This window comes from Dermacentor andersoni, chromosome 2, assembly GCF_023375885.2.
Source record: "Dermacentor andersoni chromosome 2, qqDerAnde1_hic_scaffold, whole genome shotgun sequence".
Lineage (NCBI taxonomy): Eukaryota > Metazoa > Arthropoda > Arachnida > Ixodida > Ixodidae > Dermacentor > Dermacentor andersoni.
The window spans coordinates 198337251-198356268 of NC_092815.1; the positions used below are offsets into that span (position 1 = coordinate 198337251).

At 48.7% G+C, this 19018-nt stretch overlaps 1 protein-coding gene across 1 annotated transcript in view; it reads left to right on the forward strand.

Annotated features, from left to right (window-relative positions):
- Window positions 1-19018, forward strand: part of LOC126540257 (uncharacterized) — a 128951-nt gene that overhangs the window by 11223 nt on the left and 98710 nt on the right. The window contains exon 2 of the mRNA XM_050187055.2: window positions 18443-18549. Coding sequence (XP_050043012.2) covers window positions 18443-18549 — 107 coding nt within the window. The remainder of the gene's footprint in view (window positions 1-18442; window positions 18550-19018) is intronic.

Sequence of the window (19018 nt, forward strand, 5' to 3'; positions counted from 1 at the left end):
CGTGCGTCTTTTGACCTCGACCGATCTTCCTTGAGGCGCACGTCTGCGGTTGGTCACCGTATTGACACTGGTGACCGTGAATCACTACGCCAGCGTCCCTAACGGGTATCACCGAGCGAACGCCACTTTATCAGCGACCACGGTCGACGACATGATAACGAGTGGCGTGATTTAAGAATCCCACAGTCCCTGGGCTTCTCCGGTCGTGCTGGGGCGTAAAAATGATGGTTCTATCAGGTTTTGCGTCGATGACTGCTTACTCAACAAGAATACACGCAAGGATGACTATTCGCTACCGTCTATTGACGTCACCCTGGATTGCCTTCAAGCAGCCGAATATTCCTCTTTGCTGGATCTGTGCTCCGGCTACTACCAAATGCCCATGGCTGAATCCGACCACCCATAAACTGAGTTTGTCACCCCTGACGGTTTATGCGAATTTAATGTGATGCCTTTCGCCCTTTGCAAAGCGCCTGCAACTTTCAAGAGGATGATGGACTATATTCTCGGAGGATTGAAATGGCAGAACGGTCTGCACTACTTAGACGAAATAGTAGTATATTTTGCATATATTTCAGCTATCATCACTCGCCTTGACGAAGTTCTCGAGTGTCTCACTACCGCCGGATTACAGCTAAACTTGAAGCAAATGTCATTTTGGCGGCGGTAAACATATTATCTTAGTCCACGTAGTCTCGAAAGAAGGCATCTTAGCGGATCGTGCGAAGCTTCGTACGCTTGTCGATTACTCCAAGCCCTGTACTCTAGAGGAGCTCCGTAGCTACATCGGCTTGTGCTCGTATTTCCAGCATTTTATGAGCAATCTGGCCTCCATTATTGCCCCCTTGACACAACTTCTCGCCGGCAGCACTGATCTCTCCACTTGGAATCACGAGTGTGATGAGTCATTTACAACGCTTTGCCGACTCCTCACATCCCATCCAGTACTGCGTCACTTTACTCCTACCGCAGCTAGTTAAATCCACACGGATGCTAGCGGTATCGGACTTGGTGCCGTACTCGCCCAATGCAAGCGCGGCTTTGAGGAGTATGTTGTGGCATATGCCAGCCGCAGACTAACGAAGCCAGAGTCAAATTCTCGGTCACGAAAAAGTGATGCTTCGCCATTGTTTGGGTAATCGGCAAATTTCGTACTTACCTTTACGGTCGTCAGTTTGACGTTGTCACCGACCATTATGCCTCGTGTTCGTCATCATCGTTGAAAAATCCTACTGGACGCCTAGCTTTCGCCTACGCCTTCAGGAATATGATATCCGTGTCATTTATCGCTTCAAAAGAAAACATTCGGACGCTGACACCCTCTCGCATTCGCCCTACCTTCTGAACATGTTTGCTCAACCACTTAAACCTGCGATTCGCCATCCCTTACCATCACTGACATGCCGGCGGAATAGCGCAAGGACCCCTGCATCGCTTCACTTGTCGACTATATATCTCGATCTTAGCCTTACTCGCCCTCCCGCCCCCTTCGTCTTCAAGCGCTACACTTTGCCGTTCGCGAAGGCTTGTTGTACCGTCGCAATTACTTAACCGACGGCCGCAGGTGGCTCCTTGTTATTCGTCGTCATCTGCGCTCGGACATTTGCAGCGTTTTCCAAGATGGCCCCTAATGTCTCCACGCTGGCACATTGAGGAAGTACTCCCGCCTGCGCCTACGCTGCTACTGGTGTGGCATCTATTGCTACGTTATTCTGTATGTTCGATGATGCACTAAGTGTCAGCGCCGCAAGACACCTCCCCACGGCACAACTGGTCCTCTACAGCCATTGCCTTGCCCGGCGCCACCATTCGGCCACGTTGCAGTCGATCTTTTCAGTCCCCTTCCGAACACTCCTGACGGCAGCCGGTGAGCCATTGTCACCAGTGACCACCTCACACGGTATGCTGAAACACCGGCGCAGCCAACCGCCACTGCGAAAGACGTTGCTTATTTCGTTCTTCATCACGTCCTTCTGCGACATGGTCCTCCACGTGAATTCCTAAGCCACCGTGGCCGCGAGTTTCTCTCAAACGTCATCAAGGGCATCCTTAAGAAATAATAGATTGTACATCCCACCGCCTCAGCCGACCATCCTCAAACTACCGGCATGACGGAACGTTTCAGTCCTACCTTCGCCGACACGCTAGCGATGTGCGCATCCAAGGATCACACTAACTGGGACCGGGTACTTCCATTCATAACGTACGCCTATAACTCTACCACCGAAGCCACCACTGGTTTCTCACCGCTCTATTTTCTCTATGGACTTGAACCATCATACTGCATAGACACAATTCTTCCATACCGACCTAGCGTTTCTGAAGCGAAGCCTATTTCTGAAACGGCTGCTTATGCAGAAGAATGCCGTCAACTGGCGCGTTTGTTTACAACACAAGGCCAGTGTCGTCAAAAATCTCGCCATGACGTCTCTGCATCTACTGCCCACTATTCCCCCGGGACGCTAGTTTGGCTGTGGGTTCCATCCATCCCTCTCGGGCCTTTCTACGAACCTCTTGTCCAAATACCACGGTCCTTACAGAGTCCTAGAGCAAACGTCGCCAGTGAACTATGTCATCAAGGCGGTCGAGCCAGCTCCCGACAATCGTTTCCGAGGATGCGAAACAGTTCGCGTCACAGGGCTTAAACCGTGCTAAGACCCGCCGGTGCTGTCTTCTGCCTAGGTGGCCAGGTTGGCTCCTTTCTACCCGGGGAGTATTTTACCGGACCACTTCCGCGCCAGTTCTATGCCAGCCCAAAGAAATTTGTTGACGTTCGTGTGTGTCTCGCTCGGTCGGTTGTTCGGGCTGTGGCTGCCTTGCGTTAGTGGCTCTTTTCCAGACGCCGTGCCCTTCTTGTACTTTAGGCCACTGGGATTGTGCACATGGTAGTAATGTAGTCGTGACCGTTCTATCACCGTCATTCAAGGTTCGACACTTGACGTCGTCTTCACACCGTCGCCGTCCTATAGTTTTTATACAGTTTATAACTATACCGTAGTTGTAATGCCCTCGTGGTCATTTCATCGTCGTAACTTCAGATATGTCATCCGACCCTCGTCTAGCTGTTGACGTCACCTAATCGTTGTTATACAGTACTATATAATCGTCGTCACGCCATTATGATCCTACGCTCACAGTCATCCCATTTCCTCATACCGTTGCGTGCAATCGTCAATGCGTCGTCGTCATGCAATCATGGTCTTCCATCGCCATCTATCTAGCTTCGTCATGCGGTTGTCGTCTTGACGTCGTCGTCTCACTGTCATCGTTATACCATCGTCATGACTTCAAGAACGTCATCCCATTCTCCTCATGCCGTCGTCATCATACCAGCTTAGTCGTTCTATTGACGTCAATCATTGCCATACCGTCATCCTGATGCCACCATGGTAATCATATCGCCGCGCTGTAGCTTTGTCTTCCGACTCTTGTCATGCCATCGTCGTCAAGCTATCGTTGTCAGGCCATAGTGGTCTGGTCTTCCTCATGCAGCCGCCGTTCCCCTATAATTTCGATAGAGTTGTCGTTATTCCATTCTCCATATATCAGTGCCATGCGATCGTCGTCATGGTGCTGTCTTCATACGATCGCCACCACGTCTCCAGGGTCCATCCTCGTCATTCTGGTGTCGTCATTTCGATGTCATGTCATCTTTGTCACGCGACCATCGTCACAAAGGCCTCGCCAACTATCACGCGGTGTTTGTCCTACTACCTTCGTCGTTACATTGGTGTCAACCTTTCTTTGTCATTCTATCGTAATCCTGTTGCCAGACATTCGCGTTGGCATGGCGTTGCCTTCATTGCGTCGTCGTCAGAAAGTCGCGGTCATATATCTCTTGTTTTACTGTCACTGTCATGCCATCGTGGTTTCAGCTTTGTAATCTGGTCATACTGTCGTCCACATGCCATCGTCGGCACTCGTCGTCATTTCCTTGTCCTCATGCATCGTCGTTATACCACCGTCATCATTTCAGAATCGTCGTCTCATTGCCGTCATGACATGATCGTAATGACGCCGGCCTAGGTTCATTGACGTCATTATTCAGACGAAATCCTTGGACGGCACAAGGGAAGAAAAATCCAATGTCCGGCGTTATGGCACCCAAATTCATAGGGAGTCGAACCTTCGGCCATTGTTGTTAATTGGGGTGTATTAGGCCATCAGTTTCTTCACAAGAACTCGTGAAGCCGAAGTAAAGAAGAAGCGTTAGCGCGAGCTTTGGTGTTAATTGAGGCAGAGGTAATTAAGCCACAGTTGATTAATATAAAGTTTTTTACGCACTCGAACTCACAGCGTTTGGTGAGAGTTTAACCCCCTCGGAGACATTAGCGAAGCAGCCACATCTAAAAGTGGCAATCCAGTTGACATTGTGAAGGTAGAGAGTCGAACCCACGAACTTTGGTCTAATTAAGGCGAATTTAATTAAGGCACTCGCATCAGTCGAACGCCCGACCTTTGGTCGGAGCGTAATCCACGAACTGGGGGGGTCAATTAAGGCAGTTAATTATGATACAGTACTCGACCCTCGACCTTTGGGGGTAGTGAAACCAACTTGGAGATATGGGTGCAACGGCGATATCTGCAAGTTGGATTCCAATTGACACCGTGAAGGTATAGCGTCGAACCCGCAACCTTTGCTGGGAGTCTAACTCTCGACATCTGGTAGGAGTCCAACCCACGATCGAACGTGGAGATCTAGGCGAAATGTCCGTTTCTCAATGTAGGATTCCCATTCCCATCGTAAAGGTATAGTGCGAAACCCACCCCCTTTGGTGTAAATCTAACCGTCGACCTCTGGTAGGAGCTGAACTCACGATCGAACATGAAGATATGGGTGAAATGTCCATTTCTTAATGTTGGATCGCAATTGACATCGTGAAGGTATAGTGTCGAGCTCATTACCTTTGGTGTAACTAAAGCGTAGTTAAGACACAGTAATTAAGATAGCGGTAATTAAGGCGCTGGAGCCATCGACCTTTGGAGGGTTGACCCCGCGACCTCTGGTGTTAATTAAGTCTAAGTTAATTAAGGCACCAGTAAGTATTATTCACTTAATTAGGGCAATGGTACCCCCGATCTTTGGCGGCAGAAAAGTAACAACGTATCAGAAATAAAATGGTATCTAATATAACGTGTGTCTCGTGAGCGGAGAGACTTTTACCTTCATCTTCTTCAGCCTATGGTAAAGTGACTGTCAACATTTTCTTCGTCATTCTATCTCGGTCAGTGCCTCGTCGCTATGGAGTTTTCATGCTCATGACCAACGCTGGCAACTAAGAGAGAATGTAAGCTTTATTCAAAATCCTTGCGGAGGTTAAGGGAGGCGAGTGCCGGAAGACTAGCCACACCGGGGCCCCCCTTCCTCAGGCGGCTGCGAGACCTTCAGTCTTGGCGGTGTCGTCGACCACCCGGACTACCCAGATTTCATCCTCCACGCATTCGCTGAGCAGCATGGCCTCCCACTGCTCGGGCGTGGTGATTCTGAAAGTAGGATTGGTGCTGTGTTTAATGGTGTATGGTGCTGCGGGGCACACACAGATAATGCGGTAAAGATCTGCAGGCGGCGGGTGGCATGTTTTGCAGCTCCGTGTGAAGGCATCGGGGTAGATATGATGATAAAGTGGCGGTGCAGGAAAGGTATAAGGTCTGTAAGAGCCGCTACTTGGTCGATTGATGTTCGTTGCGAGACTTGTCGGGAGGGACGTATTTGAGGCGGGCTTTACGGTAGTACCTGAAGATCTCGCCATCGGGGATCATATGTTCGCGTGCGTGGCTGCGCCAGGAGGCTGCGGCCTCATGATCAGGAGGCTGTATGGAAAGCTGCTGGCCCGAAGAGGAGTAATGTGCCCGGTGGATGCTTCCTCGGGCAGAGTCGTGCGGGCACTCGTTTACGGTATGGCCTGCGTGACTCGAGGTCCGGATGAGTGGACGCTGCGGCGAGGGTATGGGAGAATACGATGCTCTTGGAACGAGACGAGGGCTCTGGTGTAGTCATCTAGGGCAGCCTTGGAATCAGTGATGATGGACGAGGCAGTAGTCGATGCATAGGCGAATACTATAGAAGCCTCGTCGTCTTCTTTAGGATGAATGCTGCGTATGGAACTGGCCATTGGGATATCCGGATTTGAGCCCATGACGACGGCAAGTGTCATGGCCGAGGAGGTCGAGTAGTCCACGGCGCCGACATAAATCACGTGCAAAGCATTGTCACACCTATTGCTGAGTTGCTTAGCCCTAGTGGTACGACGTGCTGTATTATAGTCAGGGTGCATGTTCTTCGGGAGAGCGGCAATCGTGAAAGTGTTCCGCATGTCCGGCGGTATGGGGAGGTTGTCTCCAGCTACGAGAGGTAAGGGATGACCACCTTACTGAGCACTTGAGGTCTTATCGCCATGGGGAAGAGGCGTTCGTAGTGAGCTACACACGGAGCATCGATCAGCTCGTTCAGAGTATTAGGTAACCGCAACTCAGCCAGCTTTAGATTGGTAGAGTACACTCTAACATTGGCGGTGTTGGGCGAAAGGTATAGTGCTTGTCTGTATGCTTTCTAGATGATGATATTGTTACAGAAGGATCGAAAAGAAGATCGGGAGACGCTGGCTGCTGCGTGTTGTTGCAGGTCAGCTATGTTTAGCTACACTCACTCTTATTATGTATGTACTGTAAATACAGTCATTCTCTACTCCCAACAACACCGAAACAAATTGGTGGGTGGTGCAAGGTACCACAGCTGAAAACGGAGCTCCGCAGTGGGCGTCGCATCAACGTCCCCAACATGAATGACGGCGAGCACGTGGGATCAACATCGCTGCAGCCACAAACGTCACTGTCGCAACCTTCGTCGCTTTCCCCTGTGGATGTGGTTGTGCAACCCGAGCATCCAGGAATTTTCCACGTGACCTATGCCGCCGACGTTGAGGAGTGGGTGCTATGTACGAACCCTTGAGTGGAATGAACAGACGGGACCCTATGCGTATGCTAGCTAACATGTTGTTCTGCCTAAGAGGCACAGCAAAGATGTGGTAGGAAAACCACGAAGAGGATCTAACCAGCTGGGACCAAGGCAGATAGAAGTTGATAGAGTTCTTTGGCAAGCCAGATTGCCGCAAAGTCGGAACTGGCATCCCGTGCCGTGAGCTGCGTTACCACGGCTGGTAACGCCGCTCCGCAGTAGACTTCCCATCACCGTCCGCACAATGAATTACGGTGAGCACTCGGGATCAATGTCGTTGCCGCCTCCTACGTCACCGTCGCATGCTACGTCGCTCTCTTCTTCGGTTGTCGTTGTGCTACCCAAAGATCCTGGAACTTTCTGCGGGACTGATGGCGCCGACGTTGAAGAGTGGCTGGCCATGTACGAACGCGTAAGTGCAATCAACAGATGGGACCCTACGCTTATGCTAGCTAACCTGTTGTTCTACCTAAGAGGCACGGTAAAGGTGTGGTAGGACACCATGAAGAGGACCTAACCAGCTGGGATCAATGCAAATAGAAATTGACAGAGTTGTGCGGCAAACCTGCCGGCCGTAAAATTGCCGTGAAGCAGGAACTGGCCTCCCGTGCCCAATCCCCCCCGCCCACGGAGTCCTATATCTCGTACATCCAGGACCTGCTGGCGCTTTGTCGTAAAGCCGATCCCATGAATGAGGCTGAGAAGGTCCGGCACGTGCTCAAGGGCATTGCTGACGACCCTTTAATGTGCTCATGTGCAAAGGCTGCTCTACAGCTGATGCTATCATCAAATAGAGTCGATAATATGAGGACAAAAGCCGACGCGTCTTGCAACCATTCGCCAGAATTCCCAATACTGCCGCGACGTCGACGTGTGAAGAATAACCCGCAAAGCGGCATGCCTCTCCATCAAAGGACGTGGTGCGAATCGTTCGACGTGAACAGGATGCAATGGCGCCCGCAGCTCTTGTTCGCGTATGCCTCACGCTACCACTTTTTTTGTTCCTCTCGTATAAGTCATCGTTCTCCAAGAACTTGAAAACATACGTTTACATTCTCTATGTGCTGTCGCTAATGCCAGAGTTAACGAACGCCGTTCTACTATTTTGGCTCCACCCCGACGCTTCTCTCCGCGTTATCGCAACCCGACCGAGTGGAGAACTGTGGACGACCGGCCGATCTGCTTCACCTGGCAGCGCATTGGTCATGTCGCCGGATACTGTCGCAACTCGTGGCCCTCAACATTTCGCACGCCGACCAGCCTGAGCCGTTTTTATGCAAATGCCAGCAGTATTTCGCCCACTGTCGACACTAACAGCGCTGACAACTGTGCTAGGAACACATGGTACAGTCGGTCACCATCGCCGCGCAGAGAGCAGTCTCGTTCACCGCAAACGCGTCCACATGTTGGCGTTCGCCGCAGCCATGTCGCCTTTCGTCTCCTGTGGCTTTTGGCCGCACCCTGTCAGAAAACGAAGAAGTGCAGCCCTCGCAGGTGGTGCTGCAGTGCTTACTTACTACTGCAGCAAATGCTCTGTCTGTGCCCACAAAGAAAGTTTAATTGACGTTAAAATAGACGGCGTACCTGTCCAAGCACTAGTCGAAACTGGAGCCCAGGTTTCTGTGATGCGTGCTAGCCTACGTAGACGACTAATCAAGGTCCTCGGCCCAGCAGCTGCCCGAGTGCTTCATGTGGCCGACGGCGGCGTGCTGGTTGTTCTTGGAATGTGGACTCTGCGTTTAAGTATAGCTGCCCCCCTACTTCTGTTCTCTTTGCTATGATCGACCACTGCCCTCAAGAGGTTATTCTTGGATTGGATATTTTATCCGATCATTCTGATCTCAGTGACTGCGGAACCGTCGTTCAGTTAGAACTGCCTGAACTGGCCGATGCTCAGAGAAACGCTAGATAAACGAATCCTATTCGTCGGCGTCCTTATCGTGTATATCATGCTGAACAAAAAGTAGACAAAATGCTCCGTAAAGTGGTCATCGAACCATCAGTCGAACCACCAGTCAGATTCGCATAAAACCAATTGGAATATTTTTACGTTATACGTCCACGAAATTTCGATTTCGGCGCCGTCAGATTACCTTGTTGGACACCTCAGTGACGCAGCAGTGTACAACTAGATCCGGAAAAAGTACGCGCATTTCAGTTTCTTTGTGCCACTTTGTGCCACTTTGTGCCACTTTGTGCCACTTTGTGCTTCTCACGTGTGCTTCTTCGTCGGTGTGTGTTCGTACTTTCGCCGTTTCGTCATAAACTTCGCCGACCATGCTCGGCCTTTGACAGGGCTTTCAAAGTAGAACACTCCATCCTCAGGGGTCCTGGAGCAGGCTCACGCGTTCGCCAGTATCATCGGGGTTTTGACGACCCCTCCCATACTTGCCCACTTTGATTCATCCACACTGACCGAAGTCCACACTGACGCAAGGGGCCATGGCATCAGCTCTGTTCTCGCCCAACTACAGAATGGTGCCGAGTGCGTGATAGCTTACGCCAGGCGTCTGCTCTCACCTGCTGAGAGAAATTACTCCATCACAGACCGAGAGTGCTTGGCTTTAGCTTGGGCTGAGACGAAATGCCGGCCATATTTGTACGGTCGCACGTTTTCGGTCGTTACAGATCAACACGCCCTTTGCTGGCTGTCTTCCCTGCGGGAGCCGACAGGATGGCTTGGTCGCTGGGCTTTGCGGTTCCAGGAATTTTCACTTATCGTCAAATACAATTGGGGACGCCTCTACAAGGACGCTGACTGCCTCTCTCGTCACCCCGTGGATCCTCCTGATCCTGCTGGGCATGATCTAGTAAGCTGCGTGATAGCATTTATTGACATCATCGACATGCGCGCTCAACAACAACGCGACGAATTCTTACCGTCCATCATCGCCTGAGTGCAATCTGGCAGCGACGGTACGTGCCGCATGTTCGTGCTGCACGATGGCATCCTCTACCGCCGCAATATTATCCCTGATGGCCCTGATTTGCTTCTCCTTCCTCGTCATCTGCGATCCGTCGCTCTCGACCAACTTTACGATGCACCAACGGTGGGAGATCTTGGATTTTTGCGTATATACGGGCGTGTACGACGCCAGTTATACTGACCGGGTCTCTACCACTCTGTGCGTCGTTATATCGCGACTTGCGAATTCCGTCAGAACCGACAAAAACCTCCCCTACCACCCCTGAGACGACTCGATCGAATTGAAGTACCCTTTGAACATTGCTTTCGCGTAGGCTTTGACCTGCTTGGCCCTTTTCCGACGTCGACTAGAGGGAATAAGTGGATCGCCGTCGCTACTAATTACGCGACACGCTACGCGATCACAAAGGCGTCGCGCAACAGGCGTCGCTGGTTTTCTCCTCCACGACGTCATTCTCCACCACTGTGCACCTCGACAGTTACTTACAGACCGCTGCCGCTCGTTCTTGTCTCGAGTTGTCGACGACCTCCTCCACTCTTGTGCACCTGAGTTCTGTTCGGGGCGGGTGTCTGCGTCCTCTGGTCTGTGGTCCGCCGTTGCAATCTGGTCGTCTTCAGTCGTCGCTGGGGTTCGGCGTCACCGATGCCCCGGCCGACGTGACGAATGCACAGTCGCTGAGGAGCTGTCGAGCTCCGGCAGAGCAGGACTCCTGCCGGCTGGCGCTCCCGGTGCGCGCCGGCCCAGCTTAGTTCCCTAGACGGGACGGTGACTGGCTACAGCCAGACTCCGCGCGTCTACGTTCAGCGGCGTAAATGCTGACGTGTCCTGGCAGGTAGGTCCGCGCCAGCGGTAGTTCCGGCGACGTCGGTCATCTGCTCACCGAGCCTGGTACTCGGGCGGGACGTCGGTGCGTCGCCTAGGAACTGGGGCAGGACCCAGAGAGGCGATCTCCGGCCGTCTTCTCCTGCGCCCCGTCCACCACGTCCTTCTCTGTGCGCGCCCCTTCTTTAAAATGGCGGCACCACGCGCTCGCTTCACTGCTTCTTCCTCGTCTTCTTTCGTTGTTGATGCTTGTCACTCCTGACATCAAGATACCGAGGTCAATTATGAGATTTTGCCGTTACAGTTTAATCCTTGCTCAAGTGCAACGCCAATTGAAATCGTACACGTTTCGTAGCTGAAACCACACTTCGTTCGCATTCTTCGTTTACAATGCGTCTATACGGCGCTTCAGCACCAGGGTGTCCTGTTACGAAAGGCTAAATGAAGAGAAAGGAAGAGAAAGCTGGCGATACGCTGGCTGCTGCATGTTCCTGCTGGTGAGCCGTCATTAACTACACTGACTCTGCTCGTGTATATATTGTATATACAGTCGTTCTATACTCCCACCTTCCCCGTAACAATACTTGAGAAGTTGAATAATAGGACTAACAATCTAATTCGGCGCAATGAAAAAAAATCATAATACTTCTATCTCAAAGCGACGGCAAACAACATTGCGTTGATTCTGTCCAGCTACGTAGCATTTACATCTCTTAAAGCACTGGCTAAATTCCGCTGATCATGCGTCATCTTTAGTTAGGAGAGTGTTTCAGAGCTCCTTTAGCCTCCCAAATTGCTCAGATACGTCAGTAACTGGAAAGAAGAATCGACTTGTGCACACATACGCCATCAACAATGTTACATTTCAGATAGTTGACGAATTCAAGTAGCCTGGTGTGATTATGAAAGAGCACTTAACTGGAACACTCACGTAAAGTGCATCGTATCAGCACAAGTAAATATACTGTGGTTGCTACAACACAGCTAACGGCACTCGCAAAAACAAAGCTTACAGCTTACACATCGTTAGAGAAACCAATACTCGAATACGGTGGCGTCGTGTCTCGCACGCATATTTAAACAAAGGCAACTTACACTAATTTCATACGAACAAAACTACTTCGTTTCATTTACAATGCTTACGACCAAAATACACGCGTCAGCGAGCTCCAAAATCTAGCTGGCCTTCCAGCACTGCAATCACGCCCTAACTATCAACAATTACACATGGCGCACTGCGTTATATAAACCGGGAAAAACGAGACTTTTACGCCTACGCGCAGTTCAACTGATCAAGACGCACTGGACAGAAGCACGACAGTACAAATTTTATGCCACGAACACAAACTTCGGCATAAGATGTATCGTGGAAGGTTATGCGCTAGCAGATGTATGAAAGTTCCGAAATGTGGCAGCACCGTTAGCTACTCTCCGTTGTCGCATTTGAGATATCAAATTTACTTGTTGCAACTTTCTGTTTTGCATCAAATCAGCGGCGCACGCTGCGCGGCCTGGTAATTATCCTCTTATTTATAATTTCTCTCTTGCTTATTCCTGGACCTCTTGCCATTTGATCGGCTGTTATGTGCTGTAACTTGTTTACACTGTTTCATGCAGGTACGTTATTCTCTTCAAAATTAGTTTCACTTTGCGCTTGGTTACACTCGTGCTTTATTGCCTGCTCGGAATTGTCGCAGAATAAAACATGCTGTCACAAGACAACAATTTTCTCTATTATCCAAACATCTTTAGGTTCTCGCCATGACGACGTGTAATGTTGAATTTACTTTTTTCGTTTTCTTGAGTCACATGAGCAGCGCATGCTTAGTGGTCTCGAAATATGTAGCGGAATATCGGAACGTAGCCGGCAAGTAGTGGCAGACCAAAGAATGAATCTTTATTGTTTGGTGTTGCTGGCTTTTTAATGAAACCGCAACGGTCACATGACTGGTCATGATAAGCAAGTGTAGGACGCAAGTGAACCGTCCTGCTTATGCTATACATCAGCCCTCGCGCTTCATAACACTACATCCCTTACGCCTAAGCTGGAGTAAGTGAGACGATCTGGCGTCTTCCGCCAGTGAATCGAACGTTGTGGTGGTTGTTGGTCTTCGGCTTCAGTTTCAATTTCAGTTCATTAGTCTTTAAATACAATGAATGGGTAAGAGGCAATACGAAGACGAGGGTCCCAAAGTCAAAGACTGCAACGGGACCCTCGGTTAATAATAACAATTGAGAGAGGCACTGAAGATGAACAAGCTAAGTTAAAGAAACAAACACAATCGCAAAAAATACAGCATAGAAAAATTAACTTAACGAAAACAAATTGTCTGTGTACAAGCCTATAGTGCATAAAAAACTGTCCATACATACAAATGGCAAATCTAGTCTAAAGATTACGTAAACTTAGTTATAGATGTAAAAACGCCTAAGGGCATGACTAAATGCATGAAAGAATGAAGATTTAGTGGTGTTACATAAACCATTCCACAGTTTTATAGCAGCGAATGAGGATGTCATTTTTCCATAATTAGCGTGAACCATAGGCAGTAGAATATTGGTGTTACGTGCAAACTTGGTAGTATGAATCTTGATGAGGCACCTATAATCAATGAATTAGTATGAAACCTGTTTAGTAACTAATTTGTTAGAATAATTATTTTATTATACTTGAACAAGTTCATTGCAACAATGATGCTATTGTCACGAATTAATAGAGTAGCACACGTGAAAAACCCGCTGTTAGGGATAATGCGTATTGCTTGGTTTTAGATAGAATAGATGAAGATGTTCATAGTGATTCATAGTGATTTACATTAACAAAAAGATCAAGCCTACGCTTATATTTTTTATGAGGTAGTAGTAGTAGTAGTAAACGACATCATTGGGGTCCTGAGGATCTAGGCGGGGACCTCCAAGGTAGGTCCCTACCCAGCCGTTGGCTAGCCTCATGTCGGAACAGAGAGACCTTGCCTCTCTGATCGTTTACGGGCCTCTGGACAGTCAGGAGCTGGGCGTCTTGTTGCGGGTCTGGGATGGCCTTCGTCCCGTTTTCTTCTCGGTTAAAATCCTGTAACACAGGGCACTGCCAGAGCATGTGACTTAATGAGCTAAATTCAGAGCCACATACTGGGCACAGAGGATCAATGTCGGGGTGGAGCATGTTCAGAAAGGCCGTAGAGGGGTAGGACCCCGTCTGGAGCATGCGGAGCGTGCTAGCTTGTGGCGCCTTGAGATTATGATGAGGGAAAGGAAAACTCTGCCTATTCCCTTTGTAATGAGATGTGATCTCATGAAAAGTAACTAGAGGATCACTGTGCACGGGCTGTCCCGAACTCACCTGAGACACCATCCCTTCGCGGCGTATGAAACCTCGCGCATGGTCGTGGGCTATCTCATTGGGGTTCAGGTGACCCGGTAATACGTCTGGTCCCATGTGAGCTGGTAACCATACAATGTGGTGAACAATGTCAAAGGGGTGTTTGCCTTTCAGAATCCTGGCTGCCTCTTTGGCTGTCAATCCCGATTCGAATGCTCTAACGGCTGCAGGGAATTCCGTGTACACTGTAGTGCGTTTTCAGTGCAGTAATGCGAGAGGAATAGCAGCCTGTTTCGCCACATCGACCGAGGAGGTCTTCAAGGAGGCTGCGGTGAGGAGTTCTCCCCTGTCATTGACTATGACTACGGAGAACATGTAGGCACTGGCGTGTCGCGCCGCGTCAGCAAAGGTCTCCGTTCCGGATGTGTTCTTTAAGAAAGTTCTAGCCCTCGCTAACCTTCGACCTTTAATCTGTGGGGGGTAAGCATTTCTTGGCAAAGGGTCTAAAATAAAGGAGTTCATTGTTTGAATATCAAGTTGAGTGGTATCTCCTTGATTGAAGCTAGGACGGAGGCCTGCCGCATCCTGCAGTCTTCTGCCTGCTTTGGAGTTTGATAATTTAATAATTTGTGCTTACCTTTGTGCATCTAGTTACTCTGAAGTTGTGTTGTGTACTCCCAACATCATGAGCTTCTCTGTGCTAGCCGTAATTGGAACGCCGATCACCCTTTTAACACTTTTGCGCATAAGCGTGTCTAGTTTACCTATTTCCGTTTTCGTCTAATTGAGGGCCGCGAAGTGAAACAAATATAGTGGAACCACCGTATCGATCCGAAATACCATGCCAGTATTCTGCTTGGTATGGACAAAAACCGTATAAATTGCTTTCCGCATCATCAAGGCATGTTGTTGAAGCACAAATAAATGAACATCTGTGACTAACTGAGTCAGTAAATACAGAAATGGTATCATGGTTCTTGCGCAAATTTCGCGCATAGATATAAAGAATAGAGATATTGGAAGATGTAAGCAATGGTTTCACTCCATCTGGTGATAGCAAAGATATGATGAAAAGTATTCGGGGAGGAGTGTGCAATCACTCCATGGGACATGAAAGGTAGCTATAAGCTGCGCCTACGCGAAGATCCGAAAATCTACTCCGAGTTTCTTCAGAAGACCCTGCTATCGGTTGATTTACGGGCTTTATTCTGGCAGTTCTCAGTCCATAAAAATGCCATCTGTTCTCTTTCTTTAATGCAAGAGCCTTGCTGAATAAGCACTTGTTGCCCACTGTGAGGTGTTCGGTAATGTAAATGGGACTATCTGTACTACCAGAAAAGCCATTCTGGGAGCATCGCAGACGAGCTTTGCGACCCTTCCAAATTTATTTTTCTTGCCACGTGAACAAAAATGAACAATGACGTTCCAGTACGACATCTTCCTGGGCACGCAATGAACTATGTCAATCTCTGCGGAAGAAATTGGGCACTCAAATGCATCGGCAACTGTCTTAAAGATCGCAGAGCATTCCTTTCCTTGTGATTATGGAATGCCTTTAATTTTAATGTTATTCATCCTGCTGTACTGTTCCAAGTCGGAGATTCTTTCTGTTAATGCTTGATTCTGTGAAGTTAACACTTTGTTAGTAGTTACCAGTTCATTATTTGCAGCTTTGAAGTTGTCATACTGTTCGTTTATGCAACGCAGACTTTCAGCTAGATAACCAAGCTTTCCAATTCCCTGATCATCAAACCTCTTCCCAATCTTGGCAGCCAGATTGTCGACAAGTGAATCAAGTTTATTGTTAAGCAGTGATTCGACATGCCCAATTTTTTTGCGAGTTCAGTGTCGGTGGGCCTTACAGAAGAGAGACCAAGAATGAGAGACACACTTGGGAGCAGCAGCCGCAAGAATGACGTAGGACGCAGTGAAAAGTATAAAAACTAATATGCAGTAGAAATAGCAGATGGTTAGAATGCGTGCTGTCTAGTTACAGCTGCCGCTCAGAAATGAAGCCGGTGCCAGGCTGGTCCCCCATTAATGCCTCTCCAGCCCAAAAAGCGTACGCACCGTAGGTCTCCAGGAAAGCCGCTGAGTCAGCCTGCAGAATGTGCGCAGCACCCTGCTAGGCAGCACACAGGATGAAGGCGTATGCAGGCGCCAGAGTGGAAGCACGCAGATATGGTCTGCCGTAGATGACAGCAGCAATCGCAAGAATCTCGAGCTGCAGTATAAAAACCAGATGGATAGAATGCGTCCTGTTTAGTTGCAGCAACCGCTCAAGAGTGAGCTGACTTTCCGTGCGTCCGTACCTTGATGAGCTACTGGCTGCTCCGAGCTACATCGAGCCATGGCCAGAGTTGGTGTACGTGGCGCCGGTGCGGTCCCTCCGGTGTATTTAGTGTAACAATGCGTGCTCCCGTAGTGGAAACCACTGTCTCAGGCATCCACTTCCGAGCAGACTGAAACTGGCACGACCATACGTGCCTTCCAGGTTGCGTAAAACCCCATAATTTATTACTTAACATTCCTTAAGGATGTCCTTGGGTGTCGCCCAACTCTTGAATACAAGTGTCAGGAGCTGACCGCGAGGCCTTTGAGCATGTGCGTAGCCTTTATGGCACTCGATATCTACTAGTCTGCATTGCGGCTACAATGTAAAGGCGGAACGGCAACATGGTAGAAAATACGGAGAACAGCCAAATCCCGCATATATTACTGGACAATAATTTTAAATGGCGGTCTTCCTTCACGCACGTGGGCAACCGTGACAAGAGACTACTGTTCTAACTGCAACTGCTGTATATGTCATACCAAATGTTGTACATGGCCGACTGGCCAGTAATGTCCTGGTATTGAGAGCAGCTTCGGCCATAGCATGCTAACGGACAACCAAAAAGTGACAGTTCGCACAATTTTTGTGTCGTGCCTTCTGCCTGAAAGTTCAAAACTAACAAAACCATGTTTATATATTAATACTTAAGCACATCTCAATTTGCAGCAGCAGTGGTAGCACATGATTGCGGATAAAAGTCGCTAGGGAAATAATTGGGTGCACCTTAACGAGATCGATGGGTCAAAATGAAAAGCTGTCCATGACAGCGTCTCTCGTAAACGATGTTCGAATGTTAAGAATGTCTGCCGACTGATGAAAGGCTGCCACGGAGCGCTTTTGGCTATTACCCTACCTTGTTTACTCCATAGCATGAAAGAGAAAAAAAGAGAAAAAATGAAGAACCGCATCATAGGCCAGAATCAATCAACGCTCGTCACATCTAAGCACTTTTAGAATGATAAGTCGTTTTCAGTCGACGAGCAGGTACGCTTTATCAAGGACACTGATAACGCTCGTGAGGCAAGCATTGTAGCTAAGTTCAATTAGCAGGAAAAGGTTTTAATTCTTTTATTTCTCTTTTGTCGACGTCATCACCGCGTCTCCGCGGGAAGTTTGTAAAGTTTAAGGTCAGTACGCCACGTGGTGGCATTCACGCGAACTAAACCCTCGTGTCAAGAAAAGCTGGATACGGGTGCGCCTAGTGCGCACGTCATTGCCCAGGACGCTTCGCAGCCTGGCTGACTAAAGGTGCGGCCTAGTACGTGCGTGAGGGGCCACGTGACGGCAGAGTCAATGAAGAGGAGCTGGCGTCCCGTCTTGAGCGTGTCAAATGAGCGCGCTGCTCCCCGCGCGTCACTTGCTGTTCGTATTTCATCGGTACTGTGTTTACTGCGATTGACGCTCGACACCACGTCATCAGTGTATAAAATGAGATAGTCTGTGGCCAATATATACGCAAACACACACACCGAATTAGCAGAAAGAACTTTAATGCGTGTCTAAGGAATCAGTCGAAAACATTTCACCAAAGGAACTCTGATTCTTTCGCAATCCCACAGGTAATCAGCCTTAAGTGTCACTGACGAATTTTTTAACGGGCAGTCAATGTACGGTGGAATAATGCTTTGCCATTCCACTCCATCAGAGGGCAGCCTCCGTGGCTCGGGCTGAACTCACGACCTTGCGCTCAGGAGAGCAACGTCCTAGCCACTTTTCTACCGCAGCAGGTCTGCAGAACCCACAAGCTTACGGTTTCCGACACTTATTAAGCTGCCAGTTCGCTAGCTATTTTGAAAATTACGTCAGACATCACAATAAATAAATGTAGCATTTTTATGCTTTAGACTTAACCTCAGTAGAGACGGAATATTAGAGGACACTCGCGAAAGTACTGATTATTACGTGTCTAAATAACGAAACAATCGTCTACCGCGCTTTCAGCCTCGTCACTAACAGTTTTACGTTGTGTTATCGATTGGAACGAAGATTCGTGCAGCGAAGTCTCAGCTTCTGAATGATTTGTCGCCTGCCTTACTTCTTGTTCGGATCTCTCCTTTATCGTCCCATTTTCGTGCCTCTTCTAGGAGTCGTTCAAAAAGCAAAAGGGGCACAAGTGGCTGCAGCTATGGTGCACAAATGTTTACTTCCAGTATTCGGCAAGTACAAGTTTACACTGAAGATGTTCCAGAAGGTACGTACTGCTGACCATCGTGAAGCTTCAGAGCTGTTAAAATGCAGCGTCTTTCAGATTAGCAGCCCATGCTCAGAAGACACTTAGAAAGAGTTCCGAGAATAACTCCTGTAGATCTAGCTTACTATACTTAAAATTTGAGTTTCACTTCCACGTGTGCTTCTTTTTCTGCGACGTCTCCATGAAAAGAAATTTTTACTTGATGAAGGAATCCTTCCTTAATCATAATCAGATAGTGCCATCATGCAATTACCTTGCTCGATACAGCATCCTGCAGCAAAAGTACGTTACAGATATTCTTCCAGGCAGGAAAATAGGAACTATACATCATATAAATTCTTGCCTGTAAAAGAGGTAATATGCCAGTGTCATAAACATGAGGCTAATAATTTGTGCTATTTCCATTCGTAAGCATTTCTTCGACTAGGGTTGCTACCTTGTCGGTTTTCCATCGGCAACACCGGTTTTT